Consider the following 24,598-nt stretch of genomic DNA (forward strand, 5'->3'; position numbering starts at 1 on the left):
CTTCAGAATTACAGAAATTTTATTTACAGAAGCATCAGCTATACCAACATGAAATTTGTCATTTACAATTTGAGAATTTGCACTCCTTGATTTTCATTTACCAAGTCCTGCAATTTTATAAATATCAAAATTCTTTGTGCACAGCAATGCCAGTATATAAAAAGTTTCTATACATGTGCACAGAGAATTCAGTGAGGGCATAGTTCAGTAACATTAAAAGAAACAAGTAAATGTAACATTCTTATAACATTAAACAATAGAAAAATTACGAAGTGCAGAAAACATGTCAATTGTTAAACCACTTTCAAAATATTAATGTTAAGAAATGGATGGGGAGCTGTTGGTCCTTCCTGGATTAAATACAAAATCAAGTATCTTCACTCTTTTAAAGAATGCAGGTACTGATACATCATATTTCATCCAAACACGCTGTTAATTAATTCCACTCTTGTCAAAATTACAGAGTACTTGTCTGGTCTGGTTTGGTTCATCATTATTGACATGTCAAAAATTTTAATTCGTGTAAATCAGCATAGCATTTTTGATGCTATGCTGATTTACATGGTGGATGTTTAATAAAGTAATGAAAATAGCTCCTCTCTAAGATCAAATTATATTCTATTTCTCTTGCAATAAATATAAATAATACTGATCATTCCAAGAATTAATTTCCCGAATATTTCAAAATATATGCAAATACAGCTGCCTTCAACAATTTTCTATGCATTAAACATTTTCAGATAAAATGTATGTTTGTGTCAATTTCAACTGTGCGAAACATGTCATTTTGATACGAGTAATTAAATCACCTGCAGTTCTTTCAAAACAATATTTTGTACTTTACAAAACTCGGGTCAGATATATACAACAGAAATAACTAAATCATTAAAAATCCATAAATTCTGAACCCAAATTTATTTTGTCGAACAGATCCATTCAACAATAATGAACAGTTGTGTAAACAGTTCTAAAATTTTGTACAAAAAAAAAAGTTTTAATCGCAAAATTATCTTTGGTAAACTTATGTACACTTTTCATAACTATACACACATTCTTTTAATACAGCACTCATATTTACTATTATCCTGATTATCTACAAAGTTAAAAGGGTAGGCATGGATCATGTAAAAAGTTATTTATTTTATTTTATTTTTTGTGAAAGAAACAAGGATACCACTGATGGGATCATGATTATCAGCAGTTTTACACTGGTTTCATCCAATGGCACTTGACTCTTGCCCCAAGGAAGAACATATTTAAAAGTTGGATTGATTTGTCAAGAGAGCAACCATGGTCTCAGGACTACTGCATCAAAATCAACCTATATAATGTAAAAAAGGGGGAGGGAAAAAAAGTGGTATACCTTTAGAATATTTTCAAGAAATGTTAATATCTAATTTTGGAGGGGGGGAATCAGTGGCCAGTCCAGAGTATGCTAAAACTGTTTGAGAACAGGCTTTAACATACATGAAAAATTTATGTAACAATTTGTTACATAATTTTTTTTTTTTTTTTTTTTTTACAAAAAAGAATCAGCATATTCTCATAAGGATATAAAAGCCATAAAGATATAGAAATATATAAATAATTGTCATGTAAGGTTCAAAATACCTTTACTTTTTACAAAACATCCATTCCGAGGGCATCACCCAGCATGTGGTTGTGGAGTGAATACAGTGTGTTCAGGAGAGATAGCAGGGTCAAGTTTCTTATCAAAAACTCCTTAAAAGTGATCAGATGGGCATTGTCTGTGTGTTGTGAGATGACTTACAGTAGATGAAAAAAAGGGTAGTGGGAGCCAAACAATTCTGAGAAATATGTAAAAATCTCTTTAGGCAACTTGAATTGGCAAAGTGTGATTGCCTTACTATGAATGACTTCAACCTACCTCATGAAATATGTCAGAAAGTTTTTTGAATAGGCTAGATAATTGTTATGATTTACCACCAACAGCCCACCTGCATTGTCAGTGGCAATGAGTGAGAGCATACACATTGGGACCCAAAAGATGGTGAACTATGCCTGGGAAGGACGAAGCCAGAAGGAACTCTGGTGGAGGTTTGAGTTGGTTCTGACATGCAAATTGATCATCAGACCCAGGGAGGGGGTAAAAGACTAATAAAATTATTCTAGTAACTGATTCCCTCTGCCGTCTTTCCCTCAGGATAGCTGGCACACGAGCAAATCAATCTCATCTGGTAAAGCAGATGATTAGAGACCTTGGAGCCGAAATAACCTCAACCTATTCCCAACCTTTAAATGGGTGAGAAGTCCGGCTTGCTTGACTCAAAGCCTGGGAAAAAGGATGTGAGTGTCCAGTGAGCCCCTTTGGTAAGCAGAACTGGTGCTATGGGATGAACAAAAAGCCAGGTTAGGGTGCAAGAATATTTATTGCAGCATGACAGAAAATACAAGGGGCTCAAATATCCTCAACCTGCTTTCTCAGAGGGGATATAAAATCCAATAATGTGACAGTGCAGGAAAACCAAAATAGTAGGCAACAGTGAGCACAATGTCATAAAATGATAGTGTTTGAAGAGATTTCTAAGGCCGAAGGAAAAAGTAAGGGCTTCAAATCACTTTTTTACTATACTGAGTTTTATTTTCAGGTAACTCTCATATTTTGTCATCATCATGTAAATGAATTCTGCTTGCACTGATGCAAGATTTCACCAGCAGAGTTTTCACAAACAATGGTTACACTGTTTCACATGTTGGTAGATCATTTTCTTAAGCTTAAAACTTCCTCTAATGAAGAAACAAGCAATTTCCTGACACAGTTCAACACACTAGTCTGGCTTTTTCTCATCTGATACTTTCATCAGCAAATACAGTTTAAAATGGAGGGGGGGGGGAATCCACACCTTTGAAAACATTGGAGTGGTTTCAGTTTTAACTTTTAATGAAGAGCTCAACCAAAAAATAGCATCCAATGAATTTAGAGATTTTAATAATAATTCTTTCCTTCTAAAATTTAATTTAATTGAGAAAAGGAAATAATTTCATGCTCTAACTGAACACTAGTACAAACTTCAAATGATTAAGCCCTTCTTGTTCCTTTACAAACACTTGCAGGTAAATGTACATCACCATGATGTTACCTGCTTACATTCCTTGTTGCCAGGTACAGCATTCTCTAATAGCAAAAACAGTGCCTCAGTTAACAAATGCATATAGTATTACTCTTTATTTCTGTGTTATTCTATCATTTGTTGATGATAAAAAAAAAAAATTAACTTAATTAAAGCTACCATTCAAAAAAAAATGTAGAGTTAAATTTGCTGACAACAAAAATGCTTCCTTAATATATAGGCGCAGTTAGCTCTTGGGAGACTTATTGCACTGCTTGCTGATTATATTAGAGAGGATGGTGCTAAAAACAGGATGTTCATAAGAAGGATTTAACAAGGGCTCAATAAAAATCTGCTACTCAACAGAGGGTACTATTTAATTGAGGACTTTCGCTATATATACACACACACACACACACACACACACTGGTTTGTTTGTTTGTTATTTGATTTTTAGTAGCATTAGCAACTAAGGCTATATTGCTCCGGGATATGCGGTGGTCATTTCGTGACCTTTCCGCATCCTCCATATTTGGTGGTGACGGGCTCAAACCCCGGTCTAATCAAGAAGCGTGTGCTACGCACTGCTGCTCCTTCCCACCTGGCTACGGAGGCGCTGTTGGCACATGGTATCACCCCGCAAACATCACTGAAAGGGATCGATATGGCGGTTGAGGTGTTCTCGTCTGGGGGAGGCATTATCTCGAATGGACGTACACAACTCCAGATACTGGAATGCAGTACTGTAACTGGTGCACACTAATGTACTGAGGTAATCCTTTCCCATGTGCATCTGTTCCATGGTGCCATTGGCCCCAATTTCGTGTTTATGGATCATAAAATCACACTGCAGCTGTTGATATGCTTTTGGAAAGTGAGGACATTGTTCATATGGATTGGCCTGCCCGTTCTCCCCGCATGTTCACACCCACCAGAAAATGTTCACCAGCTGAAGATGGTGCTGACAGAGGAATGGACAATGTTACTGCAAGTATCAACAGGCAGTGCAAAGTCTGCATCAACATTACCGGTGGCCATATCTCCTACTGAGGACCACCTCTTCCATTTGTTCCATCTTTATCAGTGATGCATCTGTATCATGGCATTGAGTGCTATGTTGCCATTTTTGAATAAAATCTCTCTGTACTGTTTTGTTTCCATTGTTGTGTCGGTGTTGTTTCCTTCATCATTTCTATACCTCACGAGGTTCCTTTGGTATGCTTTTCCCATATGCAGGCCACTCCTATGAGAAGCTACTGGTGAAAACCCGACTGGTTGTTAAATTTTGCACACCAGTGTGTGTGTATATGCACACTGGTGTTCAAAGCAAGTGTATCATCTACGAATTTCACATTTCTAACCCTTTTTCAGGATGATATGTTACATTAATGCTATATGTTACATTAATGCATCACAAATAGAAATATGAACAAAAGATATTCAGTAATAGTTAAGGCACAGTTAAGTAATATTTGACAGGTGCTCTCAAAATATTCCAAAATGAGCATTTGCAACCTTTATACAACAGTTTTGGTAAACACTACGATTATGGCTGAAATGTTATTAGAAATCCTCAATTTGCTTCAGTTTATCATTTTAATGAACTGTTATAGAGGTAATAGACCATTCTTCCAACCATTTTTTCACCTGTAACAAATGTAAACACATTAATGTCGAACCTCTAACACAGAAATAAAGCTAAAGTAACTACAGAAGTGCCTACTTACATTTTTCACCCAATGACAAGGAGCAGAGTCATCCTGAAAGATGCAGTTACTTGGCAGGTTGAAATGGTCCCTAATGGTTGGTAGCAATTTGCCTTCCAATATAGCCAGGCATTTACGGAACCTTTTATAAACTGCAGGTGATCTACTCTGCGATATGAAATGCACCCCCATATCACCTGGCTGGTAGGGAATTTCACTGTAGACACCATACAGTCTGGACGGTATTCTTCATCACATCTACGGCGAATCGTTTGTCTCCCATCAGAGCCATGCAGGTTGAATTTCTTCTCATTCTAGAAGATAACTGATTTCCACTGACATGTTCCTTACACCAAATTAAGTGGGGACTTTTTCATTTTTTGTGTGAGAAGGGACTTGTTAGTTTGATTAGTTAAATTATAGGAAAGATAGTTGTAGGAAAGATGTGCTGAAGTTTGCCTTTAGCCAGCAGGTGGTTGTTTGCTGGAACAAACTTCCATCTGTTGTTGTAGAAGTTGATAGCTTAAACAGATTCAAGGCCGAACTAGACAAACATTAGGAGCAAGTCGATGGTTGAAATGAGAAGGGGGGGTTTGGCTGATGCTATATAAGCTTGCTTTCTTGCATCATGTGCCCTTGCAAATAAGAGCTTCAAAAGGTGGTCCTGTTTTGGCGTAGAGACTCGTTTGCATCCTGTTCCTTTTTTCCTATCAGCAGAACCAATATTCTTGAGTTTGGAAAGAAATCTACTCACTGTCAACTGATTACAAGACAGGATGTTCTTCCCGTCATATAAGCAATATGACGGGAAGAACATCCTTCCTCACGTAAAGCAACAATAGCACTCTTTCTTCGTAGTGTCAACTGCACGTAACTTACCATCCTGCCACAAGCAAGGAATAACTGCAACTCTTGCCGAGCCTGCTTATATAGCTGCTGCAATATTACATCACCTACACATGTCAATCTTATCTGATGCAATCTGTAAGAAATATTGTCATATACTTACGTTATTCGGAGGACAATTACAATTTTAAGGGTGATGCACTTTCTTTGAACACCAGTGTATATATCCATATATATTCCATTTTCAGCTTACTTATTACTGTATCCTAAGTTTTTGAAATATCACTAGCAGGACAAATTTATAAACTAGCCAAAATATTCCTACAAAGGAAGTCCAGTAAAAAATAAATAATGATTCCAAAAACAATTATTTAAGAAAGGCTTCTTTTTTTTGTATTCTCAGAAGATAATGCTAGTATTTATGTTTAAAATTCATATGCTGATCTCCCTGTTTCATGAATCATACCAATTGGTACAGCTCATGGAGCAGTACTGACAAGTTGCACGAGTGTTTCTACCAGCCACTTTTGTAATAATGAAACTGATGAGATGTGTATCAAAAAATAGTAATACAGTTGATTCCGGTTAATTGGGACACATCGGGACTAGTGCATTTTGGCCCGATTAAGCGGCTGCCCCAATTATCCGAAGTTCCATGTAAAAAAAAGTTAAAAATACAATGGGCTCCCGGATTTACAAGTGGTTCACTGTACAATCAAATCACGTTATGAAAAAAGTACCTTTCACTGCACGATGTGTAGTAAGCGCCGGTCATTGTGATCGCGTTTGTGAATTGAATTTTAATTCTATTAAACAGCGATTATAATTAGCGAAAATAGGAGGAATATTATCCACAGCTATAAAAGTAAAGATATATTAAGCATAAATTTACCCTTTGTTACGTTACTAATTAAATGATACATGAAAATCGGAAGAATATATGTGATAATCAGAATAATTAATACGTACTGTAATATGTACATACTAACTAGTTTACATTTCTGTTCCTGATATTTGTGGGTGGGGGTTAAAATTTAAAACAGTAAAATAAGGAATCAATGACAAAGAACACGGTACACACAAATTGCAAGTAACACGATACACGCAAGTGAGAACGGAGTAACAATTTTATGAAGCTTTAAAAATAGGAATGAAGAGAAGATTCTGAAAATAATTTTTTTATACGATTGAAGATTCCATGGAAGTGTAAGCATCACATTTCACCATAATAACCCACAGAATTCCAGCTGTCGGTATTATCGCAAATTCAATAAGATCGAGTTTACTATTCGTTTATGATAGATTGCAATAACAGAAAAGCTCAATAAACATGTTATTGCTAATTGTTTTATGGTTGTGACCTCCAGAAATCCTAGCAAACCACGTGGTTCGGTCAGAGAAAATTGTAGGGTAATCTCCAGTGCTGTGGTCTCCTGCTCCAATTAAACAGCATGTTGTCCCAATTAAGCGAAGTAAATCCTGGCTATTTTCTCGATTGGGTTCTGTTTTTTAAGATTTGTCCCAAATAAACGGCTGCCCCGATTAACCAGTGGCCCAAATAACCAGAATCCACTGTATTTAAATATTTAAAGATATATCGGATTAAAAATGGATTAAATATTACATATTCAACTGTTGGATATAAGAAAGTTAACTGTATAGGGCAGGAGTGGTGAACCTTTTTAAGAATGCGTGACAAAAATGGCTAAATCTTTGAAAAAACTACTCTTATGTGGCCAGAACCCAAAACTGGCTAAATATTTTAAAAAACTACCCTCACGTTTCAGAACAAAATGCTTTATCCTTAATCATACCAAATCTTTCACTCCAAGGTTCTTGAAATTCTCTGCTACTCCCCCTCTTCATTTGAGTGTTTTTGTTTCTTTGCTGGTTGAGCTGACATTCTAAACAATCTGTAAAGGGCAAATAGCAATTAAAATATTTATGGGAATCGATGAAGAATAATCTCCATGTCACATACAAACTGTAATTGACAATGAAGGAGGAGGCTACGCTAAATACTGAAAGTGGATAATATATCTCACATGATTTTACCAATAACTTATGTTTTGAATAAATGTGTGAAATTTTTTCTTAATTTCGTCAGTATGTCTCACCACTCCAAGTTCAAACAAATCACTGCATGAAGTTTGAAATTTTTTTGGGATGCTCTGAATTCCGTGTGCCCAAAAAAAAAGCCATGGGTTCGCCACTCCTGGTGGCGAACCCATGGTACGAGTACAAATTTATGGGAATTATTCATAAAATTTATCCTGGAAGTGGAAGCCACAAACATGTTTGAGTGAAGAGCTTCCACTAAGATGATGCCAAAATGGATAATTACTGAAGTTAATAAATCAGATGAACAAAATAAAAAGGCACGGGACAGTAATGGACTATGCCAAGGCTGATTTATGTGGGGAATTTATAGCATCCTGTTAATACAAATCAGGTTTTGTAATAATGAGGACTTCCAAAAATGTTGACCACTTTCTTGGCACATATCTTTTATCATTAACTTAAGCTTTGCTTAACAACAATAAGAATATTGTTCAGATTTATATATGAGAAACCACGAGAAAGAAAATAATGTAATCAAAATAAAAATATATAACTGGTAAACATTAACTAGTAAACACTGGATCACAGGATTAATATTAAAGGAAACACAAAACCAATTAACTCTTTAATAAATTAATCTAACTTAAAGAAAGACCAATTAATTTGCATGTTTTATGCCTTGCATGCATTGTTTAAGTGCAGACATTTTAACTTTTACCACTGATAACAAACTTCATTATTTTACTTGGTGGCCAGTAACTACTGGTGTTGGAATTGTAGTAGCAATAAAACATCATCCATCTGAAACTAAATTATCCAACAAAATCTATATGCTCTTCAAGGTCTCATAGCCTAATTTTGCAAACACATTTATTTTCTGGACCTTGTTTTTCAATGATATTGTTATCAAAGCCACTCTTTGTGAAATTCTGGTTGCAGTACCATCCAAGATATTTCACTTTGGCTGCAAATCAAGTACAGGTACTTTCCGGCTTATGTAATACTCGACTTATGGAAATATGACTACGCAAGTTTTTGCTGGCCAGTGCAAACTGAAAAAAATCGTCAAAACATATTTTGCATCCCGTATAGGAATAAATGGAGGTATCGTGAAAATATCGTAATGTGAACCCAATAACACATTGTTTTTTTTTTTTTTTTGGTAATTCATTCCAAGACCTAGAAAGTTGAAATTTTCACTATATAACTAAGCTATTTATTTTTATAGTAGAAATTGCACTAGGCTTTCATCATTATTATATGTTCCATTATAAGAATCAATCAATAGGCACCTCCGTAGCCAGGTGGGAAGGAGCAGCAGTGCGTAGCACACGCTTCTTGATTAGACCGGGGTTCGGCCCGTCAACACCAAATACGGAGGATGTGGAAAGGTCAGGGAATGACCACCGCTTATCCCACAGCAATATGGCCTTAGTTGCTAATGCTCCTAAAAACCAACTAATAAGAATCAATTTTTAATGCCTTTGTGATATTTTTCTAAAACACATTTCTGGAGAACACTACCATAAAACAATGAAAACAATTTGCACTTTCCAGTTTATTGGGCTTTTCTGTTAGCACAATCTATTATAAATGGGTAGTAAACTCGATCTTATTGCATTTGCAATAATACCAATAACTGGAATTCTGTGGGTTTTTATGTTACGGTATTATGGTGAAATGAGTTCCATTCATTGAAATCTTCCATCATATAAAAAACATAAATAAATTTTCAGAATATTCTCTTCATTCGTATTTACTTATTACAATGGTGAACGGAAAGGGCCCAGTGAAAAGTGCAAGTGCTGGCAGTGCTAGGAAACAAAACAAAATTGATTTAGAAATGAAGATGATTAATTAAGAAGTACAGAGCAGGACAAAGTTTGTCATGTATTGCACGGAATTAGGTCTCACTGCTTCAACAGTGAATACTATTTTAAGGGACAGTGCACATATAAAAGAACATGTTAAAGGATCAATGCATTTAAGATCAACAGTGATCAATGCATTTAAGATCAACAGTGATCACAAAACAGAGTTCAGGTGCTATATCGAAGATGGAAAAGCTATTAGCATTAGCATTAGTAGAGGCATTTGATGCAAGAAAGCAAGCTTATGCAGCATCAGCCAAAAAAAAAAAAAAAAAAAGTAACATAAATAAATAAAAATAACCACTTCCACTTCACCCCTCTGTTCGTTCGAAATACCTGTCCAGCTGAGCCTTAAACTTATTTAGGCTATCAACTTCCACGACAAGGGATGGAAGTCTGTTCCACCCACCAACCACCCGCTGGCTAAAGGCAAATTTCCGCACATCTATCCTACATCTGTCTTTCCTCAATTTGAATTTATGCCCTCTCAGGTGATTTTTCTGAGCTAGAGGAAGAATCCCATCAGCATTGAGCATGCTCAAACCATTCAAGGCTTTGTACACCTCTATCAGATCACCCCGCTGGTGCCTAGTTTCCAGACACTGTAATTTGCAAAACTTAAGCCTTTCTTCGTAAGAGAACCTATTTGTCCCATTCACCAATCTAGTTGCCCTTCTCTGTACTTGTTCCAGCAGCTCTACATCCTTCCTGAAATGAGGCCTCCAGGCCTGTATACAGTACTCTAGGTGTGGCCTGACCATTGCCTTATACAAGGGAATAATCACCTGCTTATCCCTGCTAGAAAAATTCCTATATATCATTGACAATACACCATGAGCTACTCTTGCAGCTCGTCTGCACTGCTCAGAGAACTTCATATCTGCCTGCACCACCACCCCCAGGTCCCTTTCATTCTCTACCACTGTCAGTGTAGTACCACAGAGTTGATACGTTGCTCTGGGGTTGCTGTTTCCCATATGTAGTACTTTACATTTGTCAATGTTAAACTTCATTTGCCACCTCGAAGCCCATCTGCTCAACCTTTCCAAATCCTGTTGCAGCAACATAGTGTCAGTAGTGTCCTTGACAACCCTGCCAACCTTCGTATCGTCTGCAAACTTGGACATTAAGCCTGATATACCATCATCAATATCATTTATAAATACAGAAAACAATAAAGGCCCCAATACTGAACCCTGAGGGACTCCACTAATAACATTAGTCCACGATGAGCAGTGTCCATTGATTACCACTCTCTGTCTTCTCCCCCTCAACCACCCCTTTATCCATAGCAGCAACTTGCCTCCAATGCCACACTGCTCCAATTTGTGCAGCAGTCTTCCATGTGCAACAGTATCAAAAGCCTTTCTAAGATCCAAGTATATAATATCAAAGTTATTCCCTGCATCCAGTTCTTTTGTGACTGCATCATAGTATCCAATCAAATTGGTCAGGCAAGACTTCCCCTTAACAAAACCATGCTGTGTCCTAGCTATAACTGAAGTCTTGTCTAAATGATCCTGCAGTGCTTCTTTAACCAGTGCCTCCATTAATTTTCCGGGAACAGAAGTTAAACTCACAGGTCTATAATTACTTGTGTCAGCCTTTGATCCCCCTTTGTGAATTGGGGTCACATTTGCACATCTCCAGTCAATGGGTACCTCCCCTGAGTCCAAGGAAGCTCTCATAATTATGGCTAAGGGTTTGCTTACCTCCTTTGCTGCCTCCTTTAATATAACTGGATAGATCCCATCCACCCCAGGTGCCTTTCTTGTGTTTATCTTCAACAATTTCTCCTCCACTTTGCTCTCAGTTATTACAAGATTCTCTAGCTTACTGCTAGAGTTGAATACACCTCTGGCATTCCCCTCGCTGAATAACTCCTCGTGTGAATGTCGATGCAAAATATTCATTTAGTTTGTTAGCTACCCGAGCAGGGTCATCAACAGTTGACCCATCGATCTCAAGTGGACCAATCTGATTCATCCCCTTCCTTCTAGAGTTTACATAAGTAAAGAACTCTTTGCTGTTTTTCTTCGCATCCCTTGCCAAGGATCTCTCGTAATCTGCCTTCGCCTGCCTAACCTCCTTTGTAACTTGGTTACAGATCAACTTGTATCTATCATAGGCGTCCGTGTCACGTGTTAATTTGTATGTATCCCATGCATTTTTCTTCTCTGCCATATGCCTCATTAGTTCATCTGACAACCATTTAGGCCTAAACCTTGAACAATATTTCTTAGTTGGTATGTAAAGCCTAGTAGCTTCCACGATAAGTTCTTTGAATGCTTCCCATTTTGAATTTGCTGTTGGCAATATCATCAGTTGATCCCACTGTATAGAATTTAAATACTGTCTCAGTCCATTGTAGTCGCCTTTACGAAAGCAATACCCCTTCCCTTTACCCCTAATGGTAGTTACCTCTTTGAGTAAATCCCACTTCAGCACACTGTGATCACTGCCACCAAGTGGTTCATTTATCTGCAGATTATTAATGCATGAAGAATCACTACTGATAATCAAATCAAGAGTATTACTCCCTCTAGTTGCCTCCCGAACATGCTGATGTAGAAAACAATCATCCAATAAATCCACAAAAGCCTTGCTACTGTGTGAGTGACCAGCCCCCAAATTCCAGTCAATATCTGGGAAATTAAAATCCCCCATTATAAGACTCTCTGATTTACTGGCCCACTCTATTTCTCCGAACAGTTTCTTATTATACTCATCAGAGTCATTAGGCCTATAGCACACTCCTACTCTCAATTTTGATCTCCCAATGCTTATGTCACACCAAACTGACTCGACACTGCACTGTCCAGCGATGTCGACTGGCTTCACTTCCTTGGATTTTATGTGTTTTTTAACTAATAGCATAACCCCTCCTCCCTTCCTATCCTGTCTATCCTTTCTGTAGACATTGTACTCCCCAAATTCCAGTTCTGCATTTCTTATATCTGTGTGACACCACGTCTCTGAAATCCCCACAATATCTGCCTTTGATGTTTTGAGCAATACCTCAAATTCATCAAATTTATTTACTAAACTCCTAGCATTGGTGTACACACAAGTATACATGCACCTGTTCTTTTTCTTAGCTACCCTAACACAACCCATGTGTTTACTTGTACCCCAATGATTCCCAGCAGTCTCTGAAATATCCTGCATCTTATTTTCCAGGCTGCGGCTCATTCCAATAGAAGCAGTGCAAGAATCACTTTCACCTCTGCCAGTGGCTACTGTTAATCTATTAGTCCTTGTATCCCCCCAATCTAGCAGTTTTCCGACCCACCTAACATTGCCTCGATAGCATCAGCAAACATTCTTGCACCCTTTCTATTTAAGTGTATCCCATCCCTGTAGAAGCAGTCTCTCCTGTTAACAAGTACAGACCAGGCTGAAAAAAATTCTACCCCTTGAGCCCTGCACAATCTTTCCAGGGCCGAATTGATTGACAGGGCTCTCCATATTGATAATATGGAGAGAAAATCAGATTCAGAAGCAAGTGCCCCGAGTTTAATGGCCATTCAAGCAAAAGCAAGAAGTATTTATGAAGATATTAAAGATAAGTACAGCAAACCCCAAGTCAGGTGTGTGGCAAGCAATGGGTGGTTTTATAGGTTCAAGCATTGCGCTGGTTTCCAAAACATTAAAGTATGTGGTGAAGTCACCAGTGCCGATTCTGCACTGGTGCAGAGAAATTTTGTGATGGGTTGGAAAAAATCCGACTTCTAAATCTCCATAGCCCTCAACTTCAGCAGCTGGAGAGTTAATTCTGGCAACGATGCTCGAAAGGTAAACTTGCTAACATTATGCCTGTCTCCTCTCTCTTTTTATAATTTTTCCTGCGCATGAGATAAAAAAAATGAATAAATAATTCTATTTACATGTTCGTCGAACATTTCTTTTTATGCTTCAATCAAATTCAGCATGCACAGTTGCAAGTGCTGCATAAGAATTTAGGGAAATTCCGACTTACGTAAAATTCGACTTACATAGAGTTCCACTGAACACAACCCTTACATAAGTCGGAGAGTGGCTGTACCTTATTACCAGGCTTTATATTTTCTGTTCTAAGGTTATAAATCATGCCATGATCCAGCTGCTGGATAAAATTAGTAGTACTAGAAGACATGCCCTTCAGTTAAATGTCTCAGCCGAGTGCTGCACAACAATCTACAATCATCAAATTGTTCCCCTTTTCAAAATCCATTATTCTGTCCACACTCAATAACTAAGACTGAAAAATACTGACTGCAAGCCAAGCACTTCTGTTGGCCTCATAACTACATGGAACTTGTTTAATTATTTTTAAAACATCTTGGTCTGGAAAATTTTCCAATCACAGGATGGCAGCACAAAACTGCAATTAAGGTGAGTGCAATTTTATGCTGCCTTCTTCTTTGCAGCATAACAAAATAATTCCTTCTTTATTAAATTTTCCACTATTGCAAGGTTTTCTTAGAATAGGAAGTGTTTTGTTTGAGAATAAATTAAATTTTAATTAATTATGGCTGTACCAACTTTGTATTAGCCATACAAAATGACAATTCATTTCTCATGGGACAAAAACACACTTAACCATATTTGGTAATAAATGAGTTATTGCAGAATAGCTTATCCTTTGGCAGGGAAACAATATGTGTTTTGTATTACTGAGACTACTGTATGTAATGAAACCACAGGTTTTTTTTTTTTTTTTTTTGATTTGGTAGTTGTTGGCGCATCGGCTTCTGTGGCCATATTGCACCTCCCAAGGTTTTTGCAGTACTTTGATCCAAGCCCGAGGCGGGAATCGAACCCGCGACCTTTGGGTTGCCGGGCAGGTACTTTACCCACTCGGCTAGCCCGGTCGGCTGAAACCACAGGTGGAGTATGAAAAATAGCTTGCAAAGAGACAGGAACAAGAGTTCTGCTTGTAAATAAATAGATACTTTACAATGACATTTCAGTTGAAAGACCATTTGAACCACAGGGGAATGGTAGCAAGGAGTCAGAATGCTGTAAAATAAGTGATATATAACAATCTCAGTCATTAGAAAAGTTACTGAAGCACAGTAACTTTTAAGGGGAAGGAGGGCTCCAGGGTGGATGATATTCATCCTGCTATACTAAAAAAAGGTTGCTACATGTGAGCAAGAGCCTTAGCCTGCTAGAAAAGTTAATGAAATCATCTTTGAGTCTGGAGATTCCCCTTGAACTGGAAAAGTAGTCTTCCCAATCCACCAAGGAGATGAGTAACTATATTGCTGCTGGGATTGGCTTCAGTGGTAGGTAAGATCAAGGGTATGTGGTTAAGGAGGACCATTTCAATAAGAATGACATCTTGAATGCATCACAGAATAGCATAGGATTGTAAAGGGAAAGTTTTGTATGACTTATTATGATAAAAGAACTGGACTCAAGAAACAATTTTGACATTATTTACCTTGATTTAAGCTTTACTGATGATATGGTTCTGCATGAAGGGCTATTTCATAAAATGGTGTTAACTAGTAAAATCCTTTGTTGGATTAGAAGATAAAGGGAAATTCCTCAGAGTGGTTGTTGTTGTTGTTATTTGGTTTTTAGGAGCATTAGCAACTAAGGCCATATTGCTCCGGGATATGCAGTGGTCATTTCCTGACCTTTCCGCATCCTCCGTATTTGGTGGTGACGGACTCGAACCCCGGTCTAATCAAGAAACACGTGCTACGCACTGCTGCTCCTTCCCACCTGGCTACGGAGGCGCCCCTCAGAGTGGGCCAGTATAGCAAGGAGTCCTTAGATGGTTGGTTGGGTTTTATTGGTGCATTAGCAACTAATGCACCGCAAGGAGTCCTTAGATGATTATTTCTGGCTATAATGCACCACAAGGAGTCCTTAGATGATTATTTCTGGTGCCCATCTTGTTTATAATCTTCCTTAATAACAAATTAAGGAAGATTAGAAGTTAAAATTAACTTCATTAATTTTAACGGAGAAGCTGTCTAAATCTACTGATAATCAGATATGATGGGTGGTTAATATCCAAAACCAGGACACATTGCTCAAAACTACTTGTTTCAGATATAGTCTGAAAAATAGCAAGCTTCTGAAAGTTAAATTCTGTACCTGCACAACAGAAATCCAGGAGTTACCAACTGAGGAAGTAAAAGTGGTAAAGTGGTTTAGGATGAAAAAACTTCTGGAGATGTGACATATAATCAAATATGGAATTTACTATGCAGGTTAAGATTTAGAGGACCTCTGCAAGCAGGGTAGGGAGAGGAAGGCCATTGTTCCATAGGATGCCATAAAGCAATGGTGAGATCACACACAAAAAAAAAAAAAAATCTAGAAGGCAACGAGGTGCTAGCTGATGTCTGCATGAAGAATGCCTTAGAAGCCACAGTTTTAAAAGCTTTGCAACTAGATACCTTGAGGTGTGGAAACACCTCAAGGTATCTAGTTGCAGCTATACACATAAAGTGCTGAAAGGAATCAGTAAAATAAACAAAGGAGATTTGGTCTCACTGGTAGAAGAGATGAGAACCAGAGGGAACAAATATAAATCTTAGGGAAATAACAAAAGAGATCTCATGAAGCAGGGTGGAGAATCTGGGAGCATTTAAAGCAGAGTTGGATGGTCATTGTCTGGAAATGGAACAGTATGAGCGATTGTGTATTTCCCCCCATAATACTAATTTAGAAGAAGTAGGAATTAACATTTTCCAAAACATAAGATACATTTTTAATTGGAAAATGTTGCTTAAAATGACCACGCATCTTATAGTCCAAACAGCTATACACAGTATTTTTTTTTAGATAAGACTGATTAGCACATATGAGTGAACCCTTACATATGTCTCACTACAACTCATCCTTTATTCCAAAAAAAAGATCAATAAAATTTACTTATTTCTAAAAACTCAAGTCCTTCAAGAAATGTGGAAGCAGTAATCCCTTGATGATGCTAAAAATTTTTATTTTGTTATTTGGCTTTTAGAAGCATTAGCAACTAAGGCCATATTGCTCCGGGGATATGCGGTGGTCATTCCCTGACCTTTCGACATCCTACATATTTGGTGGTCACTGGCTTGAACTCCGGTCTAATCAAGAAAAGTGTGCTACGCACTGCTGCTCCTGCCCACCTGGCTACGGAGGCGCATGCTAAAAATAATGCACTCTTTGAAGAAAGTGAAAGTTCAGACCATAACATCAGTAATAACAAGTGGAACCATAGCAAGTTTTTGAGATTCTAAGACAAGTACATTTTTCAACACTCATATATTCTGTTTAGTGAGCACTTGTGAATTCACTACAGATATATGCAATATTTTTTTCCCAATATTCACCTCATTAAATTTGGGTGCATCTTATGGCCCAATGTATATAGTCTGAAAAACATGGTAATTTTATTCTTTATGGATAACACCGAACTTCAAATACATAGATATGATTTGGTTTGAGTTTTATTGGTGCATTAGAACATCCATAAGATTATTAGCAAATAACAGAGTGAAGGAAGTGTAAAAAAGTAGCAGAAGCAAAGAAAAAAGAAATAAGATTAATAAATGTATGCACGTGAAATCATAACAGATGGTGTAGTAGTCACACAATACAGCCATACAGATAAATCTGAATTAGCAAAAAATAAACAACCCTAAATTAGGTATGCGGATTGTTTAGGGAAGGAAAAAATAAAAATTACATTATACAGCACACTCTCGATTTACCAGGACACTTTAAGACTCCAAATTTTAAAAAAAAATCAACCAGAAATCAAAATTCAAGTTAATAACTAGAATAGGTATAAACAGATGTTTTACAAGTCGTAAATAAGCAACAAGAAACGGCGTTATAAGTTGTCATTGGGAGATTAGTGTGCCTATTATCATGCAACCCCCGTTGTCTTCACACCCGCTGCTCAAAAAAAATAGACACCAAATGTTTAGTGCATTGTATTGATTGTTGTGTTCCGTTGCACCACAAAAGGACAAATTTTGTTTCGTTATTTCTGTCATGGATGTCAGATTTTTTTTTTTTTTTTTTAATAGTAACTATTTTTTTTGTTTAGAAATCACAAAAATGATGAGCAAATGCAAGAGTTGTGCTTTCAATTAAACAAAAACTTGAAATTATTCAAAAGTTTGAAAACTGTGCACCTGTTAAATTTCTAACGAACCATTATAATGTTGGTGACCAAACCGTATACAACATTGTAAAAAATAAAGGGAAACTATTAAATTTAAAATCGACATCGTAAAAAATAAAGGGAAGAATCGTATTGGACATGCGGGTAGTGCATGGCAAGTTTTTTTGTTTTTTATCTATCACCATACTTTTTACGTAGGTTGCTGAACATTTTTCAATACAGTAAGTCCCTGACTTACATTACTTTATTTATATTTTTTTTATATGACTGAAGATTTCAGTGAAGGGGAGACACATTTCACCATAATAATGTAAAAACCCACAGAATTCCAGCTATCTGTATTATCGCAAATGCAACAGGATCGAGTTTACTACCCGTTTATAATAGATTGCGCTAACAGAAAAATCCCAATAATACGGAAAGTGCAAATTGTTTTTATTTTTTTTATGGCAGTGACCTCCAGAAATGAGCTTTAGTAAAATGAGCTCGCTCACATGAGGTGATAATAGTGAGTTTTTGCTTCAATCCTGTGAAGTTCTTTTCAGAAAATTTAATTTTGACTGTTATCACAGTGCTGACTAAGAGAATAAGTGACAGTGGTACTAGTAAATCTATCAAGAAAAGGAAAGCGATCGAGTTGGATCAGAAAATTAAAATAAAAAGGATGTATGAAAATGGCCAAACATTAACAAGTATCGTGCAGAATTCAGATTTGTCAGTGGCAACGGTGAACACAAAAAAGGAGAAAGACAAAATATGAGAAGCAATGAATTCAACTATAATAAACAAAGCTATGAAATACATATCAGTTTTTACAGTACAATAATGTGCGTTTTTTTCTTCCTTTTATGTTTTCTTTTCTTATGTGCCACTCTGGCTACTTCACCGCTGTCTCCAAATAAAGTTTTTAATTGAACTAATTAAAAATATATAACTATTTTCCTACATTCTTCTGAGGATATTACGTAGTTTTTGTAATTTTGGAATATCGGGGATATAGTAGCAATATTTTATTAGTCATTCCCGAGTTACGTAAAACTCAACTTACATAAAAGGTCCTGGAACATATCTCTTACGTATGTTGGAGACATTATATTTTTGGATTAACCAGGAAATCGATTACCTAGAAAAATTTTTTTACCATCTATACCGGAAAATTGAGAGTCTACTGTATTTATTTACTTGCAATTATGTGAAGTTGAAATTTTTACCTTGAAATTCTAATTCTGGTTACCCTTTAAAAGTAGTAATAGTCTTAGATTCTACAAATAAAGGATATAAATTTCTACTGACCCTACCTTATATAATTCATAATTTTATGTTATATTTAATTAGCATCAAGACAATTCAGGCTATGAACGTATGCTTACTGTGCTAAATGCATATCCCTGCATATTGAGTATGCAAAGCCCAGAACTTACAAATTCATTATCACTGGGATTTTCCAGCTTAAAAAATATCATTTTATAATCAAGAACTAAACATGTCACTTAAAAAATACAACCCACATAAAAATATTTAGTTGTAACAAATCAAAAAAAAAAATTAAATTAAACTATAAATATCTACCTACTTGTCCTAAAGAATGAGACTACTTTAACAACACTTTCTTCTTCCTCTATGAGAACCTTTTTGAAGCCTTATGGTATTATCATGTGATTGCTGCTGCTTTTCCTTCTGATCCTTTTTGTTCTTCAGTACCATTCGAGTTATGGAGTTGAACATCTGTGAAAAAACACTTTCAGAATAAGTGGGTGCATTTAAATTTTGCAAAACTCAATAAGGACAACCACCAAAATGCTGCTAACTGCAGGTTTAAAACTAAAAATGGCAACAATTCAAAGACAGTAGCAGCTCATGGTATTAGCATGCTCTAGAGCAGGTAATATATAAATGACAAGCAAAACAAGAATCACACAAAGTCTGACCTGCTACAAATCAATGTGTATGGCTCATTGTAGCAAGTGAACTATGGAAAATCATGTCTGGAAATTGATCTGATAGCTCTACAAGAGCTTTACTGTTTCAAAGGTAGGGTTACTGGCTATCCCATTTCCTCTAGAATAATTCAACTGTAAGCCATGATGCAAAGACTGCTATTGTTGTTAACAATCATAACTTGTTATAATTAAAATTAATTATTTGTATACCTTCAAGACCACTTGCATAAATATTTTGTGCCCCTTTAATACACTTTTTTATTATTTCCTTATACTATCAATCAGGCAATAGGCCTTATTGGTTTAACTAATATAACTTATAGGTTAGTACAAAAGTATCGTTTTAACATAGCCATCTACCAAAGTAGTTTAATTAATTAATTAAATTGGCATCGTTTTGGTTATATCTCATATTGTGAATACCTTCACGAGTTGTCATGATATTGTACTACCTCGAATAAGTAACACTTCGCCAGTGGAAAAGACTACTGTTACTTATTCTCAGCGTATATCACCACCCAGATGGCACCGTTTCAAAGCCAGGTAGGAAATTGTGATCCCTCATCTCCAAAGTGAAAACACCAGTTCCCACCTTACTACAGAGTGGACTAATCTACCGCATTTATTGCCTTGACTGCACTAGCTGCTACATCGGGGAAACTGGCAGAGGACTCAGCAAATGTATTTCAGAACCCGAAAGAGCCATTCGCTTAGTGGACATAGAACACTCGGCCATTGCTGAGCACTTCTGGTCAACCCGACACGACACTGACCCGCACCGCAATGTCTTGCTTGTCAATCGGTCCTGCCATTACCGATGCCGTACCTGGTTGGAGTCACTGCACAATCACGTGCTCGAATACTTCCATCAACAGAAACAGAGGATGTCGTGTTCATCCTATTACTGAAGCAACCATTCTCACGACTGACAAATGGTGATGTTCCCATAAGTCACAACCACAGACTTCAACTTCCAACAGTTAGTTGTTGCATCACGCAGTTCACTGTGCATGACTTCCATCGCACACTACTTCCATCAACAGAAACAGAGGATGTCGTGTTCATCCTATTACTGAAGCAACCATTCTCATGACTGACAAATGGTGATGTTCCCATAAGTCACAACCACAGACTTCAACTTCCAACAGTTAGTTGTTGCATCACGCAGTTCACTGTGCATGACTTCCATCGCATACTCTTAAGTTCTAAGTTCCTAAAACTTTCAATCCAATGGTTAATCAATAAAGGGCAACATAAAGCCTGAAAGCTTTTTGTATGTATCTAACATATTCTGTTTTTACTGTTTATCGTATGTATTTAACATTAAACCTAGTTTAACTACAACTCATCATTTTATTTTACTTTCCATTCCGCTCTGTGCTACATAAGAGAGAATATAGAATAATGAATCCAGAGCATGTAGGCCTTTTTACCTATAACAAAACTTATGTTATATATAAAAAAAGTATGTTAAACCAATGAATAGCATACAATAGAAAAATTTTTTCTATGTCAAAGCATTTAAAATATTAGCCAAACAGTTAAGACTCTTATAGAAAAGCACCATAATGACTATAGTCAAAAGTGAAAGTATATACAATTTAATTAGTAATGAGAAAAGATGATTGGAGGAAACTATCACAACTGTCATTGATCATTATGACAAAATATATACATCAGGTAGTTAAATAACTAAGACACCTACTCAGACAGGTGTCAGGTTGTGATCATACACCTTGCTATTGCAGTGGCATAGATACATCTTATAATGGTCTTAATAAAACTTTAAATAGCTATAGTAGTCCTCACTGCAAACACAGTGAGACTTGACATCTTTAAAAAGGTCTTAGTTAAAATTATCACCAATCAGTACAAGCAATTGGTAGTACAACTACAATCAGTATCAGTTCTTATTTTATTTTAGATAGTATATAGTCACTTTCTATTAATGTCAATGATAGGTCAAAGTACAACTCTGTTCGATATGGGAACTGGACAGCCAGTAATAATTTGGTCAATTTGAAGAATGAATAAAACAAGACTTCTCACAAAGAAAAACCAGCCTCTGATATCAAGCATGTGCATAAGCCAGTCCCATGACAAACAAATGAGACACCCATTCTTAGAAGACAGGCACATAATCCTGTAGAGAATACCAAAGAAATTGAACATCTCAAAAATAATTTACTCGGAAAATAAACTAAATTATATCAATGCAATAGAGCTACAAAAAAAAAAAACCCTAGAGAACTAGTCATGACAGCAGGTAATAATGAACCATGTGGTCACCATACAAATTCCCCAACATTAAGATTCAGTCAGGAGAAATATTTAGTTCCACAGAAAATGCAGACACCCATGAAACCACTACTTGAGAAACCTTTTTGGATAAAATATTAAACAGAATTATAGCCAGGAATGATACAAAAAGATGATCAATGTAAATTTATTCATCAACAGTATAAGAATTATAACAACTCCTAAACAGAACTGGAAGGCTTTGTGGATGAAGCAGTCAAGAAAATGAAAAACACCTGCCTTGAGGGGGGGAAAAAGTTACACAAAGTACTTCACTACAAAAACTATCTCTTTGAAGGTACCTTCCCAAAAATTTGAAGCAAAGCACTACTCAAAATTATACATAAAGGGCATTATAAACCAGAAACTAACCACAGATCGTAATGACCACCACGCTTCCTCTCAGTGCTCTGAAAAATATATGAAAGAATAAATTCTTGTGGGTCAAGATATTCAAGGCCCCAGCCCAATCTGACTTTAGACTGTTATCAGACATTGAGGATGCCCTCTATAAGATCTTAGGGCTATACTATACTAGTCACCAAAACAGCAAACTACAATTAGCGTTTCTAACATCAGATCGTTTCAAACTAGAAGGGGTGTTTCTAACATTTCACTGGATACCATCAGCATAATATACATAAACGTGCAGTACATCAGGATGTATTGCGCATTTATGTATACAGTTGATTGCAAGTATGACGATGGTGGATTCATCCAGCAAATTCAAATAGCAGAACACATAGGAAGTTTCCAGAGAAGTTTCTTTTTATTATTTCATAGAATGTCAATACAGAGTTTTGATGAACTTTAATGTTAGAAAAAATTGCAAAATTTGATACCGTGATGCAGAAATCAATATAAACCATTGTTTCACTCCAATAGACGGTGCTTATGGACACAATGGTGATTTGAACATTTTTAACAATTCAAATTTTAGAAGAAGATTGCCAATGAAACAACTTAATCTGCCATTAAATAGAGCTCTTCCTGGTACAAATGAGCTGGCAATGTCATTTGTTTTTGTAAGGGACGAAGCATTTGGACTGACTGAAGATTTAATACGAACATACCCATCAAAAAATTTGAGCAGTAAGCGAAGAATTTTCAATTATAGATTAACTCAAGCAAGGCAACTTGTAGAATGCATGTTTGGAATACTGAGCAATAAGTTGTACATTTTTCACTCTAGCATATCACTGAATCCCCATTCTGCTTTCGATAAAAAATTGTTGCATATTGAATAATTTTGTGAGAAGGGATGGACGGATATGTTTTTGAAGACACATTAACTTATGAGATGGAAGAGGGAATGGAAACAACAGCAGTTGGAGGGTGGTCTTCAGGCGTGTTAATAAGGGATTCTTTTTCTACATATTTCAATTGTGTCTGCACCCTTTCATGGAAAAATACTAGAATATAATTACAATAAAATTTATCCTATTTTTTAAAATAAATATTAGTATTTAGCAGAAAATTAAAATTCTGAAAAATAAGAAGCTATGTACAGCGAATTGGAATTAAATGTATATGTAAATCAAAAGATTTTTTTAATTATTTAATACTCTCCCTCATATATAATAATTTTTATAAAAATCTTTTATTAGTCCTCTGGGTTATTTGGCAAAGTTAAAGAAAGCTAACACGAGAAATGTCAGATAACTTACGCGGAAAATTAGTTTCCCGATATGGCACTAGTGCTGCTTGCTCGGTAAACAGATGGTAGGCGTTATGTCTGGAGCAAAGTCGAGAACGATATATTGATTGACAGGTAGGCATGGCAAATGATGTGCTGATTGGTGTGCGAACACAACACATGATAACATCGGTTTAGTATCACTTTAGTAGCACTCAGAAGCACTAATGGTAACTTGCCCTAATGAACACTTTCCATAATTGTGAAAAAAGGTCAGGTTACCTCCTCTTGAATCCCATGGGAACTACCCCCTCCCGAAGTGGAAGGGGTAATCTAACCTTTCTCTTTAGAATTACAGTCATATTTAGAAATACATTCATAAAAAAATAAATAAATTTTTTTATGACTGTATTTTTATTTTCTTGTTCAATAATATGCCCTAATGGTGAAAAAAGGTCAGGTTTCCTCCTCTTGAATCCCATGGAGCTTGAACCGCTCCCGAAATGGAGGGGGTAACCTAACCTTTTTTCTTTAGAATCATGGGTAGACTAGCTCATAAATTGTTTATTAAGAACACAAAAATGAACAGAACGAAACTTTTATTAATTTAGTTTTCATCAAAAAATCAACCAACAGACGCCCAACAACCAACTGCCTTACAAATTTCTTCCAAATTGGTTGGCATTATAATGTGTAATTATGAGTAAAGATTTATTGCTACTATTACCTGTTTACCATTCATCACAAAACTATTATGCACCATTCTTTACTCATAATTACACATTATAATGCCAACCAATAACTACACAGTAGCTTGTCGTCTGTTGCACCCACCACCAATCATTTCATTGTTTGCCATGCCTACCTGTCAATCAATATATCCTTCTCGATTTCAGCTCCAGACCGATAACACCTACTGTCTGTTTACCGAGCAAGCAGTGCTCGAGTCCGATGTCAGGAAACTAATTTTCTGCGTAAGTTATCCAACGTTTCTTGTCGTTCTTGTGTTGGCTTTCTTTACCTTAGCCAGTTATTCCTTTTTGTGAGGTGGAA

At 36.4% G+C, this 24,598-nt stretch overlaps 1 protein-coding gene across 3 annotated transcripts in view; it reads right to left on the reverse strand.

The window, feature by feature from the left end:
* Positions 1 to 1,138: 1,138 nt before the first annotated feature.
* LOC150085954 (ras-related protein Rab-35-like) overlaps positions 1,139 to 24,598 on the reverse strand; it is a 62,148-nt gene continuing 38,688 nt past the window's right edge. For 2 of the 3 annotated variants that reach the window (XM_090373615.1, XM_090373617.1), the window contains exons 6-7: positions 19,245 to 19,396; positions 1,139 to 1,321 (exon numbers count right to left, since the gene is read on the reverse strand). In XM_090373615.1, the coding sequence (XP_090229741.1) occupies positions 19,268 to 19,396 (129 nt within the window). In that variant the 3' untranslated portion in view covers positions 1,139 to 1,321; positions 19,245 to 19,267. Of the gene's footprint in view, positions 1,322 to 7,416; positions 7,537 to 19,244; positions 19,397 to 24,598 lie in introns of those variants that run through there. The other variant, XM_090373616.1, reaches the window with a different exon arrangement.

This window comes from Mastigoproctus giganteus, chromosome 5 (genome assembly GCF_048544385.1).
Source record: "Mastigoproctus giganteus isolate SK-2022 chromosome 5, ASM4854438v1, whole genome shotgun sequence".
In the NCBI taxonomy this organism is placed as follows: Eukaryota; Metazoa; Arthropoda; class Arachnida; order Uropygi; family Thelyphonidae; genus Mastigoproctus; species Mastigoproctus giganteus.